General features: G+C 40.1%; 1 protein-coding gene across 3 annotated transcripts; it reads right to left on the bottom strand.

The window, feature by feature from the left end:
• Positions 1-9,711: 9,711 nt before the first annotated feature.
• LOC131319460 (uncharacterized) lies at positions 9,712-14,847 on the bottom strand. Of its 3 annotated transcripts, XR_009197973.1 has the most exons (6): positions 14,449-14,809; positions 13,440-13,572; positions 12,626-12,870; positions 11,380-11,551; positions 10,063-10,337; positions 9,712-9,984 (listed from the first exon to the last, which is right to left on the bottom strand). XR_009197973.1 is itself a non-coding variant. In XM_058349701.1 (5 exons), the coding sequence occupies exons 1-5, from the start codon at positions 14,574-14,576 to the stop codon at positions 10,149-10,151; spliced, it is 867 nt and encodes a 288-aa protein (XP_058205684.1). In that variant the 5' UTR covers positions 14,577-14,847; the 3' UTR covers positions 9,712-10,148. The 3 variants fall into 3 exon arrangements, 2 of the variants coding, with proteins under 2 accessions (XP_058205684.1, XP_058205685.1); XM_058349701.1 differs by having other exon boundaries at positions 9,712-10,337; positions 14,449-14,847; XM_058349702.1 differs by lacking the exon at positions 14,449-14,809 and adding an exon at positions 13,655-14,434 and having other exon boundaries at positions 9,712-10,337.
• Positions 14,848-15,516: the final 669 nt, after the last annotated feature.

Raw genomic sequence — 15,516 nt, 5'->3', positions numbered from 1 at the left:
AAAAGTGAGACTGATTGTGTTTGAAGAGCTTTTCAATATATTTTGGTGGCCATGCCTTTTGCTAAATTGAGATGCTTATTTCTGCTTAGAATTAATCAGGTGGCTTCAGGAGATTGCCTCATGTTCTGTGGCAATAGCAGGTTGGCTTTTAGGTGGTGTTTACTTTGTAATGTGCTGGTTTACCACTGCTCAACCTTGATTCGTATATAAACATGAAGTAGGTGTAGCAATTTCTGTTAGCATCTGCAGGTACGTATTGTAATTCGGGCCATTGTGTTGCTTTTATTTGATTGTTAAATTCTGCTTATTACGCTTAACCACTTTTTACCTTAGCTTCTTTTTACGTGATTAGTAAATTCTCTGTATTATGCTTAACCACTACTACTTTATTGTTTCACTGGCATTTGGTTGGGATTTGCTTTATCCATATTTTGGTCATTCAGACGTGTACACCTTGATCTGCTAGTGAGGAAGATCGAGGATGTGACATAACTTTCAAAAGCTGCATTCGCTTCTGTCACCCTTCCGCAAATAAACACTGCCCTAGTTCCTTGCATGCATCTGCTAATTTGGTTACAGACAACATTGTCGACATTATACTGGAAATATTTTCGATGCCTAACGGGAATACATTGACGCCTGGTGGTGGAATGGTGAGGTTCAAACCATTGTAAAAGCAAAAAGGGAATGCTTTAAAATGTGGCAAAAAGATCGGAATGAGGATACTTATAGGAGCTATAAACAAGCCTGGAAGGAAGCTAAGAGAGCCGTTAGGGATGCTAAGTTGGGAGCTTATGATGATTTTATGCTAGATTAGATAGTAAAGATGGAGAGAAGAACATTTATAAATTTGCCAAGCTGAGAGAAAAGAAAGCTAGAGACTTCTCTCAAGTTAAGTGTATAAAAGGGGATGGTTCAAGGGAGTTGGTGAAAGATGAGGAGATCAAGGATAGATGGAAAACGTACTTCGAGAAGAATGAGAAACACTTGGATGGCTTTGGCGAAGAGGGATTTGGTGGCTCTGCGAGTTCTATCGTCGGATACAAAAGTTTGGAGTGGCCAATGCTTTGAAGCGGATGAGACTGGGTAAGGCTTTAGGGCCGGATGGTATTCCTATTGAAGTGTGGAAAAGCCTAGGTGGAATGGGGGTGTCTTGGTTGACAAAGTTATTTAACAAGATTATTATGACTAGGAAGATGCCTGACGAGTGCAGGAGGAGCACCTTAGTACCTTATTTAAGAATAAAGGGGATATTCAAAGTTGCAACAATTATAGAGGCATTAAGTTGATGAGCCATACAATGAAGTTGTGGGAAAGAGTTATTGAGTATCACTTAAGAATGGTGACAACGGTGTCGGAGAAGCAATTTGGAATTATGCCTGGGAGATTGACCATGAAAGCAATTTATTTGTTAAGGAGGTTGGTAGAAAAGTATAGGGAGAAGAAGAGGGATCTCCATGTGATTCTTATAGACTTAGAAAAAGCCTATGATAGAATGCCCAGGGATATCATATGGTGGGTTTTGGAGCAAAAGGGAGTGACGAAGGATATATCGATGTGATCAGAGACATGTATGAAGGTGCCGTCACTAATATTAGATCACCCGTAAGGGAAACAAGTGAATTCCCAATTATAGTAGGGCTCCACCAAGGGTCAGCTTTGAGCCCTTGCCTTTTTGAGTGAGCTACATAAACATATTCATGATGATATTTTGTAGTATATGTTGTTTGCAGATGATATTGTCTTAGTGGATGAAACTGCAAGGGGGGTTAATGCTAAATTAGAAATTTGAAGAGAATCATTGGAGTTCAAAGGATTTAAATAAGTAGGAGTAAAAATGAGTATATGCATTGTAAGTCGAGCGACAATAAAAATGACCAGACAAAAGAAGTGAGGATTCAGGATCAGGAGATACCAAAAAGTGAGCATTTTAGGTATTTAGGTTCAATTTTTAGCAAGGATGGAGAGATTATGGACGATGTGAACCATAGGATCCAAGTTGGGTGGTTCAAGTGGAGAGCCGTTTCTTGTGTATTGTGTGATCGAAGGATACCTAACAAATTGAAAGGAAAATTTTACAACACTGCTATCCGACCAGCGATGCTATACGGGACAGAGTGTTGGCTTATAGAAGCAACAAGTAAGTAAGATGAGTGTAGCTGAAATGTGGATGTTGAGGTGGATGTGTGGTAAGACTAGGAATGATAGAATTAGAAACGAAACTATTCGTGGGATGGTAGGAGTTGTAGCTATATCGGATAAGTTGAGAGAAAATAGATTAAGGTGGTTTGGACATATTTACCGTAGATCATTAGAAGCAATAGTCAAGGAGAGTAACATAGTAGTAGACTAGTAGTGGATAGTCATGCTACGAAAAGAGAAAGACCTAAACTGACTTTGGTACCGGGAAACAGAAGTACTTGGGTTTACTAAATCTAAGTGAAGAGGTAGCCCTAGATAGTCGGGCTAGGAAAAGAGAAAGACCTAAACTGACTTTGGTATCGGGAAACAGAAGGACTTGGGTTTACTAAATCTAAGTGAAGAGGTAGCCCTAGACAGAACTCAATGGAAAAATAGGATTCATGTAGCCAACCCCAATTGATTGGGGCACATGCTCGATTTGGTTTGGTTTGGTAACGGGAGTACATTGGCCGGAACTCGCAAGTCTGTCAAATAGGTAGGCAAGCCATGTAGCTCTTCTCCTTTGATTTGTTTGGTGTTCTCCTTTTTGACTTGCACCTCTCTCCAACAAGTTGTAGAGCACATTTTGATTCTGGGAACCCTTGGTGTGTGGGATTCTTGAACAATATTGTTGGCTGAAATCTGATCGTGTCTTTAATTAGTCAAAGGTAGCCTGTGGGTATTGAACTGTATGACATGATACCTGAGGGTTCGTCTTTCGTTGGGGTGGTTGGAGCACCATTTTGATTATTGATGCTAAAAAAGGGGCATACCCAGCACTAAGCTCTCGTGTATGCGGGGTCTAGGGAAAGGTTGATGTATGCAGTTTTACCTTCAAGCAAAGAGGTTATTTCCAAGAATCGAACCCGTGACCATCAGGCCACAATGAGGTCAAGAGACCCACAAGGCGGATATACTAACTTCGAAGCTTGTAGCACATTGATATGGAACAATGTAAAACATCTAACTAACAATCAATTGGCAATGGTGGAGAGGCCGACAGACTTGTATATTATCTTAGGAGGTGATATTACACAGACGTGTAACAACCTCTAACCTGTGATTGGATCCAAAGCAATTTGATGAGTTGTACTGAGTGGACTAGCATGTAGTGACTTCACAGTGACATCAGCTTTCTTAAACTAGCATATAATGTTTGGCAAAATACACGACTTCGTGCATCTGGAGAAGAATATGCTCCTGTAGTTGGGTTTGGTACAATTTTCAGAGCATTATTGTTAGAAAAGAGGAGATACTGACATTGCCTACATTTTATGGGTTCACTATGAGTAGTTCCTGCAGGTCGCCTTCATTTACGTCTGCAAAGGATTTGGTTTAAAGCTGATGCATTTACTAGAATCACCACCATATTTGTGTATTACATGTTAGGTGGGGCACCTTTTCGCATAATAATTCCCTGATGGCTGAAGCTAGTTTCAGATGATAATGGTATGGCACTAATGATCATCTTTGGAGTATCCGAGGCAGTTCACAACTACGAGGAATGGCAAAATTCTAGATTTCTCTTTGATAGTTAGTGACTTTTTGGTACATCATATCATGAGTTTATATCTGAATCATGTTGGAATATAGTTTCAGCATTGGTTGCAATTTTCAGTGGTAAGACAAAAGGGGAAGATGTGGCTCAGCCTATTTCGTAGTACCCCTTGTCTTCCAAGGGGGAGGTTGGGATTGAAGTCTATGGTGAGATGTCGAACCCCCTCTGGTTGTTAACCCACTAATTCACCTCTAACCCCCCACTGATGCAAACAATGTTGGCAAAAAACGGAAAAAAGAAAAAGAAAAGAAGAAAGAAAGAAGACGGAGAAGGAACAGAAAATGGTGTTGTATCCCCACGATCTTTTAGTTGGGCGAGAGACCCACTGAGAGTGTTACCAAACCTCTTCCCTAGGGCCATTATCACCACACCAGTATCATCTTCCCCAGCTTCTGCATCTCCCAATATTAAGCCTCCAGATAGATTATCACAAATGGAAGTGAATAGATGTTTTACATGCTTAATCCATATAACCAAAAACTATTTGATCCTGGGTGATAACGAATGGGAAATTTGCTTTGGACACTTTTGCAGTGCCTCCAAAGAGCTCTCAACATATCACTGACACATTAGCAATGTTAAATGACCATTGGCTTTGGATCAGAGTAACGGAGTTGTCAGAAATTGAGATTCCCCATAGCAGACACCCATCTCAATATGTTCTTTTTTCTTGATACGTTCAAACCTGCATTGCTACTAATAAATTTGGGATACAATTATATGCATAGGTGCAATTAAAGATAGTACTCAAGTGATCGTCACTAAATTGTTCTCAGAATCATTTTTGGTTCATATGAAAATCAGAGACGCGTGATGGCTTACTAATGGGTTGTATAGTATTAGAGTACATGTTGATCTGATCTATAAGTGTTGAATGCCAAACATTAGATAATCGGAGTTTATTTTCTCCTACGGAGTGTTTAGAATCAAGTTGGCTATCACATTCCCCTGTTCAACTTATTAGTGAAACTTCACAAACACAACTCATAGGATACACCAGAGTTCCAATTAAAATAAGGTCAGAGATAAAAATACAACAAAGTGACTACTTAAAAGAGACAATCACTAGTAATCTTATTCATTCTTGCAAATAATGTCTTCTGTACTTCTTGATACTCAAAGTTAGTTCAAGACTCTATTTCGGAGCGGTTAAATGATGGTTTTTAGGATTTATACGTGGTATTTTTTTCATTCTTCAGTACAAAAATGTTTGTCTAATAAGCCAGTCAGCAAAAACAGCTGAAAGACACCTGTGGCAGGCACCGTAGGGAAAGACGTGATTGTTTGGATGAACTCCTGTTTCTAAGCTCCCTTAATTAGTTAATTTTCTCATTCTTGTGTACGGTTGTCTCAAGGCTTTTTGTTCCCGAGTTGTGAAGTGATTCCTTTTCTTCTAATTTATTGATCATCGTGAAATTGACATGTGAATTGATTGCTGGATATAGAATTTTAGTCGCCACGTATTTCAGTAGTGTTTATTGATATTAGGTGAAATTGCTGCACTAGTGCAACCGGTTACATCTGCACCATGCCTGCGGAAGTTTTCTGGTAGCAGTCTAAAGAAATTCCAATTGTCCTGCCATTTCACCACTGCTGCTGCAATTGTTAGATGACGATAAAGCAGAACAGAAGAGTTTCTTCATTTCTAGCTGATACTTTCGCCCATGAAGCTTCCTCTGATGGTCGTGTTATTCACTGCTACATTTGGAGCAACGCCAGATTTTGTACAAGTAATGGCTTGCAATTTTTGTAACTTGTTTTATTTTTTGGGTTTTGGTATGCTGCAATAGCATAAGAAACATCTGACACTAGTTTCTCAACTTTTAAATGGTTTTTTTTTTTTTTTTGAAAGGCCTTTTAAATGTGTTCTATGATCATGCCCAGAGTGCAGGTTATTCTTTTGTAACTTCGAAACCTATGTTCGGTCTCTCTTCCTAGGGTACTTGATACAAGTTTTAGGCAAATGAGAAAAGTGCATGCATGCCAATGGAGAAAAAGTGAAAAAAAAGTGCATGTTTCCGGTCGTGCTGAGTGACCGGGTTGGTCCATGATATTAGGGTGCGTGTTGGTGAGGCCGGGAACCTGAGCTTGATGATGCTCTGCTTTTTTGGGGAGGCTTCGAAGCGGGAACTCGCAGCGGTGCTGCTGTGGTGTTTGGGCCCTGGTTTGCTGGTTTTCCAGGCTGTTTAGGAGGATCGAAGTGGGGGTGCTTGGCGGTCATCGACGGGATCCAGTATGTGGGGCTCACGGCGCTGTGGCTTTTTGTTCTTGGAGCTTGGAGGTGCTGGTTCAGGCTCTGTTTGGTGCGGTGGTGGTGGTTGTTTCACCTAAGCTGCGGTGGAGGGGGGTGGCGGAGTGGGCTGTCCAGTCTGTGTAGGTGCTAGGGTTGGAAGTGGTGTTGGGCTGGGCTTGGCCCATTTTTGCGCTGAGCTCGGCCCGTTTTGAGCTTTTGTTGTAGATTTGGGTTTGAGACTCTGGGCTTGGCCCAATTGGTGTTATGAGCTAAATGTAAAACTTGGGTTTTTAGACCCATAGGAATGTTGGGCTTTGGCCTTTTTAGGTGGGCTTCGTTCCAAAGGATGTCCTTAATTGATTTCTTGCCAATTTTAGGTTTATGTCTCGGATTAGGCAGATGATTGCTTTTTAAATATGATGTTGTTTCCTTGCTCCTATTAGTTTTGTAACAATTTCAAAATTAATGACATTTTTTTTCCGTTTAAAAAAAAAAGAGTTCGTGGACTTGGGTGAAATCAAAGAGGTAGATGATATTGAAATGTAATTCAGGCAGTTATTCTGCCCCTCTGTGAGAAATAGCTACATGAAGTCCAAAGAGGGAAAAGGATAAAAAAGAAGAAGAAGTTACACGCTCAAATGTAGGGAAGAAAAAAGGAAAGTTTATCGGCGTGAAGATAATGGGTATTTTGTTTCTTTCACAAGGATGTGGCCAGACGAAATAACGCATGCTAACCATACCATTGGGTGCGGATTTGAGAAAATGAATCCATCTGTTCCCGAAAGAGGGAGGGTAGGTTTCCCTACACAGTAACTCTCTCTCTCAAGCGTGTTAGAATGAAGGCACTGCCCGATGAAACAACGGTTCACAACAGAGTGACCCAAGACTTCGAGCAAAGAGCTCCAATGTGTGTATCCGCCATCCGGGACATCGAGCAAATAGCTCCAATTTGTGTATCTGGAGCTACGCGGATGCCGTAGTTGCTGACTATTCACTATCTTTTTTAATGTGCAGCTACGAGTAATTCGTGCCCCGCAAGGCTTTATTGTGCTGTGTGGGCCTAATATAAGCTTGCTCGGAGCAATTTTCGGGTAATAAAAAACAACAAATAGTGCAGTTGGTATGACCAGCTTTTCCATGGGGCCTTGAACCCCTGTACGTTGTAATTTACCAGCCTGCCTCATCACCCTAACCTTTCTAGATGATGCTTTGATAATTCGGACAATAGTTAGAGAAAAAAAATTTATCAGAGAATAAACCTGTTTGAGAGATCTGCAGGGTAAATCTTTCTTGTCTTCTGTTTGAATTTATATTGACGGCGATTGTTCAGTGGATATTGTCGCTACGTTTTCTCACTCATTGACTTGAAGTTGCGTTAACGATGCTTATTTTCTGGATCATTTGAAGTTCTGAAGCAAGTAAATGCTCTAAACCATGCCATGACCACATTTTTTGGAGTATCAAATTTGATTGTCCATATATAGAGTATGGAAAAAAGAAATAGAGGATCGTCCAAAACCAAATTAGTAGACCAGTCTAAACTATACACCACTTGTCCTCCCACATACATAAACTACATTCCACACAACCAAATTAACAAGCCAAAAATATTCCAACATTTTCCTGACCCTGTATGTGCGCGCGTCAAAATGCATCACAAAGTAAAGCATGCCAAGTGCCAAAACAGCGCCAAGACAATATATACCAAGCTAAAGTACATTGGCACACAAATTACGTATGCAATTTCAGTGCTCCACTACCCAAAAAAAATTATAAAGAAAACTCCATCTTAAAATTGCATTTGCAAGGATATCGTATGACACAGCAAGAGGGAGAAGTAAAAAGTCTAGGAAGTAATTGTTACTTGTGCGAATCAAAACCAAACCAGGGATATTTGCCACAAAATCCCCCCAATATTAGCCCTAATGATTTACATTCTGCATTAGTTAAAAATTAACTTAAAAATCCATTACACCAACAAAATCGAGTGGATTGAGATAAACAACACGCGACAGATTTACCATTGGAAGTAGAGAGAGGCGCCGATGGTGGCTTACAGAAGACAGTATGTTGATGAGAGAGACTGGAAGTGAGGGTTACACAGCGATGGTCGCCCAAGAAAGCAAGGCGTCGTGAAGGGAAGAGGCAAACGAAAACCCTATATAGTTCTTGTTCAGAGGGGAGAGAATTGGAGCAGGAGGAGAGCGAAAATGATAATGGTAGACAGATCGGGTCAAGGGAGGGAACCCATGGCGTCGTGGAGGTGGAGAGACGAGTTAGGGTGAGAGGGAGGGGAAAATATCCGTCTTAACCATGGTAAAACCATGCGGTTAATTAGACTGTAATTGTTGAAAACAACTTGTTGTGTTGGACTGTAAAGTCTGTAATTGTTGTTGGATCCTTGAAAGATGTTAACTGGTGTTGTTGAAGACTTTTTTATTAGATTAGGCTAGGCAGACTTGTAATGGGTTGTGCTTTCGTTTTTTGTTGTAGGAATATGAAATTAACGAGATCGGCGTCTACGTCACTTGAATATTTTTTCTTAAATTGTTCTCTATACCAGTCCAACAATTTCCTGAGTTGTCCCGAAACAAGCCTGCCCCTGCCACCTCACCGTTCCAACGATAGAATATAGCATCAGAACTGATTTTTATAAACCCGTCGGGGGTTGCCAATGCATCCTCGTGATAGTGTGATCATCCAGTCGTGAACGATCGGGGAAAATCAAAACTCTGTGTAGAGTAACAAGCCCAACAATTTTTTTTTCTCGTGTGTTGAGTTTATTACTCTACATAAAGTTCTGATTTCCCTCGATCATTCACAACTGAGTGTCCTCGCTATCACAAGAATGCATTGGCAACTCCTCAAGGGATTCATAAAAATGAGTTCCGATGCTCCATTCTACTGTCGGAACGGTGAAGTGGCAGGGGCATATTTAGGGACCACTCAGCGAACTGTAGGACTGGTATAGTGAACAATTTAAGGACAAATATTCAAGTGAAGATTCAAGTGCTGTAGACGCCAAGTTCGGGGCCGTTGAAAAGTGTCAAAATATACTTTTTGCGAAATATTTTTAAAATCATCAACGGTACCGTAGCTTCTGGTATAGGAATTCAACTCCTGCACCAATCTCGTTAACTTCATATTCTTACAACAAAAAAGCGAAAGCACAATTCAAGCACAGAACATCACAAGTCTGCCTAGCCCAATAATAAAAATGTCTTCAACAACAATAATTAACAACTTTCAAGGATCCAACAACAATTACAATCCAATTCAACAAGTTTTCAACAATTACAGTCTAATTAAAAAAAAGTCTTCAACAACATAATGAAATGAAACCCTAATCTCAGCCAGCACCAGCACCAGCACCAAAGCCCTAATTTGAAGCCCTAATAAACAAAAGAAGGCCAGTAGCCGTAATCTTATCCAAAGAGAGAGATAGAGAGAAAACTCATGATTACGCTTTAGGGCAGAAGCTGGCGCCGCAGAATTGGTTTGATTTCGAGCTCAAAATCCCTAATTTGAAGTTGTTGATGAAAATGAAGAGAGTCTCATTCAGTACTACTGCTACACTACTACGAAAGAAGATGAAGAAGATGGAGGCTTAAGAAATTGCCATCGCAAGTCGTGTGAGACAGTGAGGAGAAGATAAGGTAGGGTTTGAAATGTTTTGGTGGGGTTTGGGCTATACGCATAGTAGTGTAGTATATATAGTACAAAAAACAAGAGAGAACGGTTTTATCTTCAGTCGAAACAAATGAAAAGCATCTTCAACATGAAAACATGTTACAAGCTCTCATACAAAACCTGTTGTGATTACGTTCCTCACATCAGCTAAGTACATCTCACATCCAAGTTGCAGCCTTCCTTTGCTCCACCTTTGGCCACTAGAGTTTTCTATATCCCTTTTCCTTTCGCATGAGGGGAAAGTTAACAGACATCTCATTCATCCAAGAAGGAAATTACAGCTATGCTGTCTTCAAGTAGGGAGGGGTGCTTCCTGGTGTCACTTTAGAAAAACTATAAAAGAGAATTACTTAAAGAATTATCTTCCATATAGGTAAAATGGTGGCAGAGTACCATGTACCTTATTTGAAGAAACTGTTGCATTTTATTCCGTAAATTAACTCTATTAAGTCATGACTCGCTGTTTGCTACTTCATGTGCATCATGTTATTGTCCTAAGTTTACACCATGGGATTTAGAGGAGACTGGAATGAGTTGTTCCACGGTTCGCTGCACAAAACTTACATTCGGAAGATGAAGACCCAAATGGTAGTGCTCTTCGTCGAACTCTGTCCTTTTCAGTGTTCTCTTGTAAGTCTCAGTGGCATTATTCGGGTGACCCTTGGCAATAGAGACCTGTGGTGCCATAGCAATTAATATGATAAAACAACAGGACAAAGTATATATACACTTGAGAAAAAGTGCAGAGACAATCCTTCTAGTTTTGGATAATACACAAAAAAATAATCAAATACAGAGCCAATCAGAGTACAACTACAATAAAGAGGTAAAATGGTAAGCATTCCTTAACACCAACCACTTCATTCATCTTAGAATCTGATTTCTCCACTCAGCTCTATGATAGCCAAAACTACAGTTTTTTCAGTCATAAAAGAGGTGAACTAAACAATAAGCACGCTGTTCAGAAAAAAAACAAACACTGTGATTGAAAACACAACAACAAACACCTCCTACTCCTTGAGAGAAACGGAGAGAAGGCAAGAGATCTTTGTGCCAAAAAGGCCCTATACCACAGCATGTGTATCCAAAGATCTTAGAACCTTGAATTTGGTTGACTCTCCCTCGACTATGTCTCTTCTAAACTTGGCAAGAGGCGTAAAATTATAATATCAAAGATTTCAGTTCTGTTCAGTATCTCGACTAAATCTATAGATATAATCAGACATCCTCTCCTATAAGATGAGGCCAAGTTATTTCCCAACTGTTATTTTTTGAGCACGACAAATAGGACATCATCCAAATATTTTCACTTTTCGTCAGAAACTATTTTGAGATAACTAAAGCAATCCCCAAGATTCCCCTTACAAAACATGGTTGATTCAATTTAGAAGAGTTGTTTTTGGGAAGTACAACAACGGGTTAGCTTGAAACCGAGCATGTAGGCAATCAGGATAAGAACGACACCAGTACTACAAAAGCAAAAAATCGAAAGTGCCTACAAACATGAAAGGAGGCAGTAAAATACCAACCTAAAATGATTTTTACATATGTTCGAAAGTTTATTCTGATATGTTCAAATATTGCAACACCATAGCAGCATATAATTACTATGATCATGATGCATAATTGAACATCATTAGGATACTCTTTTCATGATTTCCATGTTCAAGGGAGTATAAATATTGAAAGAACTGGGAGAAACTCGTAAAAAACTAACCATATGCCTTTTGCCCAGCTCATAAAGCCAAAATCTCCACTCTTTTAACTCCTTTCCATCAAGTTTAACAAATATGTTGGTCCACCTAGTGTGATGAAATTCCACGGAATCCAATCCATACCCTACTCCAGTTCCTATGGCCTTGACAAATGCTTCCTTTACACACCAATACCTGCACAAGTACTGGTCACTAAGAAGTATTGTAGCCAACAGTTCCAGGCATCTGCATGTTATTAATGCAAATTGACAACCTCGTATATAACGTTAGAATAAATCAAAAGCAGCCGCAGTTGAAAAGAAAATAATCAGTAAGAAGGTGAGCAAGGGTTGTTTGGCTAGTGACACTACATACGGAAAGCAAGCGCTCAATCGAGTGTGGATGGGTTTTGGTAGATTTGAGTGCTTATGAAGTCCAAACTATTTGGCCTGGTCATGAGAAGGAGATTTAAATCACATCCACTAGCTGAAGTGAACTGTGTAAAACAAAATTTGCTTGATCCTGGAACATAAACCATTAATTTGCAACTAAGTTATAAATCCCACATGAGGTAGTCCAGGTTTGGGGGTCAGCATCAGACTTTGCATGTAATGCTAAAATAAAAATGAGGGAAAACAAAAAAATGGCTCCATGTGAATTCGAAGAAATATTCCATGAAGACGATAAATAGCAATGAACGCACTGAGTCAGTGGAATAGAAGACTGAGGAAAAGAAATTAAAGTAAAAAATCTTGAAGCATATGGTTACTCTTAGAGTTGGAGATGAATGCATCAATGCTTTATTATTCCTCTTATGGAAAGCCCAAAATTGAAGTTAAAAAGTCATAAAGTTGTGAATCTTAAGATGATACAACATAAACAACATGGAAGCACATGGTGAAACTACTTGGCCTGTGCATTGAAAATGTAAAACAAAAGATTCTATAGCGAAGACATTACGAAATAGGCGACGATGAACTTGAATGGTACAACTAGATTGGAAGGAGTATTTGTTTAACTACTGTTCTGTTACTAATTTTCCGACTATCTTCAGGGAAAAACGGAGCACAAATGTTACATCATATTAAACCAACAGTCTGACAGAATCCCAAATCATTGAAGCTACGGCAGTCAAATTTTACAAGAATCAGAATGTGCGAGAGTGCTCAAGGATTTTGAAGAATCCCATAGCAAAACATCCAGTAAAATGAAATACTTATAGTTGACTGACATTTAGTCCCCAAAAAAGCAACATAGGTTACAACATACCTGTAGAACTCATTTAACATATCATCACAACTGCCAGCATTCATAATGCTATCCCATTCCAGTCTGGAGAAATATGAGCAAAAAATCTGAATAAATTCTGGAATTGTCTCTTTCCCAGGTATGGAATGGGAAACAATATCCAAGCCAACAATGCACAAAGGTTCTGAAGCTATCGCCACGTAGTCACCATGGTGGGATGCATTAAAGTTGAAATTTGGGAATTCATGGTCCACTTTATTATGTTCCTATAAATCCAGTATGAAGTGTGAAGGTAATGGGAAGGTAAAGTAGAGACTTAGAGTAGATTAAAGTAAGAGTTCAATTGTTCTAAAAGGCGGCCGCCTAGGCCGATTAGTCCCCACCTAGGCGCTAGGCGGTGGTCCGAGGCCTAGATTTGACAGCCGACTAGCCGGGTGCCTAGTCCCCGCCTAGGCGCTAGGCAGCCAAATAGTCGGCGACTCAGCGTCCCTTTTCCGCCCGACTAGCGCCTAGCGATTTTTAGAACATTGGAGTTCATCAAGTCCCATAGAGAAAAAACACACTACATTAGAACTTCTCACAATAAATTTTGGTAATATGGATTAGCTTTGAAATTTCCAACAATTTTCCCTTACATGGCTGAATTTTTTATACACGGAGAAAATTCCCTTCAAACTCATCCATAGAATGTTGTAACATATTCCCATTAAAAGTCACAATATAGTGACTTAAAGTAACTGACTTACCACCAGAACACTAGCAAACACACCCTCACACAAACTTCTGAATCAAAAGCCATAAAAACTACATGGATGCTGAAGTATAGGAATCATACCAGATAGGGTTTTCCCTCTAGAGTGCGTTTGATGATTATTTCATTAAACGGGATTCCCAAAACTTCATGCACAAGTGAATATTGAAGCAACCTGCTCACAATTGCCCGCTTTTGATCCTCCAATTTCACATATCTAAGCAAATGAAGAATTACTGTTATAAACTCTTATTCAACATTCATATAGGTTACAAAAAATCTACCAAATTGAGGGATACAAGAATCTCCGAGAATTTGAAGAATTGGGTTGATGCCGAGGGGTTGGATGCCCAGGAGTGGAATGAGTCGGTCCATGCATGGGATGATGATGAGTAGAGTGGCCGTGGGTGGCATGCCCAGGAGTGGGATGACCCTAGGTGGGAAGATGATCACACAACAGAACTTACTTTGCTACCCACTACAAGAATCAGACACTTCTTGAGTTTTCTAATGAATCATCAAAAGGGTTTGGCAGGAAAACCTAAAAAATTGCCAATATACCTAATCAAGTGGGGAATTATCATTTTACGCCCCTTTTGTGCCCTGATTAATGCATCAAATCGGATTATATATCCAAGGCGACCACATAGCCCCGTTTGGTCGAAACTTTTGTAAGAGTAAACACCCAATGGATACAATACCTTGGATGACGTGGTTCCCCCTTTGTAATTGATCGATTGGGTTTCTCATCCTATGGGATCATTTATTAGTCCAGTCAATTAAACCTAGCCTTAAATACTTCTTCAACTATCTACAACACTACTAACTTCGGCTATGGGATACCCACAACAAGAATCAGACACTTCTTGAGTTCTTCTGATGAATCATCAGATGGGTATGCCAGGAAAACTGAACATAAATCTCTATTTATCTAATCAAGTGAAGAATTGGCATTTTTACACTTTGTACACAAAAATTCACAACAAAACTGACTCCAACAACCCACAAAAGAAGTTTTCTTTTTTAATGAATCATCAAAAGGGTATAACAATAAACAAACGTGAATTGTACTGGTATGTAGATAGAAGCTGACCCGGTGATGGAAGGGTGCTCGTGTTGAGGAAGAAAAGACATGGCATGAGAGAATTCTTGGGAGGAAGGGTTCCACTGAGATATGTCAACTACCCATCTCTGCACACCTTTCTGTAATTCCATTTGCATGACTTTCAGATCGCTTCCACCTCTGCATTCGTATGCCTATGCTTATAACACATCATTGAGGTTGTTTCTGACTATACGGCCGCTCGCTGCCGATGTGCTCCCTTATAAAGGGCCCTCCGCTCTTACCATTTCAATTCCCGCTCTCGCACGAATTCTAGTAGCTAATTTGGAAATCCTTCCGGAGTCCGGACTCGTGCTTGAGCTTGAGCTCCCGCTCCAGCACCACACATTAACCCGCCAAAAGAGTCCAATGAGGCGAGAACTGTAGAGCGTTGGAGTCGCTTGCTTTAGATATGCGGTTGGACTGGTCCAACACAATTGTTCAACCACGTGACGTGCCTATTCTCTTTTCTCTCCCGTCCTTTTGCCTTGTCATTTTCCGTTGTAGTCCTATTCACTGCCGAGCGGCATCCATGCAGAAGGGTGTCGATCCGGTCATTCATCTCGGTACGAATGTCTCGAATTGTATTTGAGCGGATACAAATTTGAACCATCTTTTGTTCGGAAAAAATCCGAGTCGTCGATTGTTAAGATGAATGGTTGGATCGGGCGCCCTGCACTCGCTTTGGAAAGCTTATACTTTATGAAATAACTACCAGTATTAGTATTATGTAATTATTCTCTACGGAGAATTCCAACCGGCCCACCCTATAACCAAGGAGGGGGCCAGGATTTTCGCGTGACGGAACGAGGTATATTTCTGGAGCTGGGGAGGGACGGAGCCAGGACTTTCGCTTGACGGAGTGAGCTATATTTCTGGAGCTGAGGTGAGACTACATATTTTGATAATAAAAAATTATTTTCAATGTAATAGTAGTATGTTTTAGAATCATAGGGACAACCGGACAAAGCGCACAATAACCCTCAAACCCATACGTATCAATCAAGCCAGCCAGAGAGTTTTCACGGATTGATGCTCGAAGTTATATGTGAAATTCAT

The sequence above is a fragment of the Rhododendron vialii genome, chromosome 3a, assembly GCF_030253575.1.
Source record: "Rhododendron vialii isolate Sample 1 chromosome 3a, ASM3025357v1".
NCBI classification, from domain to species: Eukaryota; Viridiplantae; Streptophyta; class Magnoliopsida; order Ericales; family Ericaceae; genus Rhododendron; species Rhododendron vialii.
This window is presented reverse-complemented; position numbering and strand designations above follow the sequence as displayed.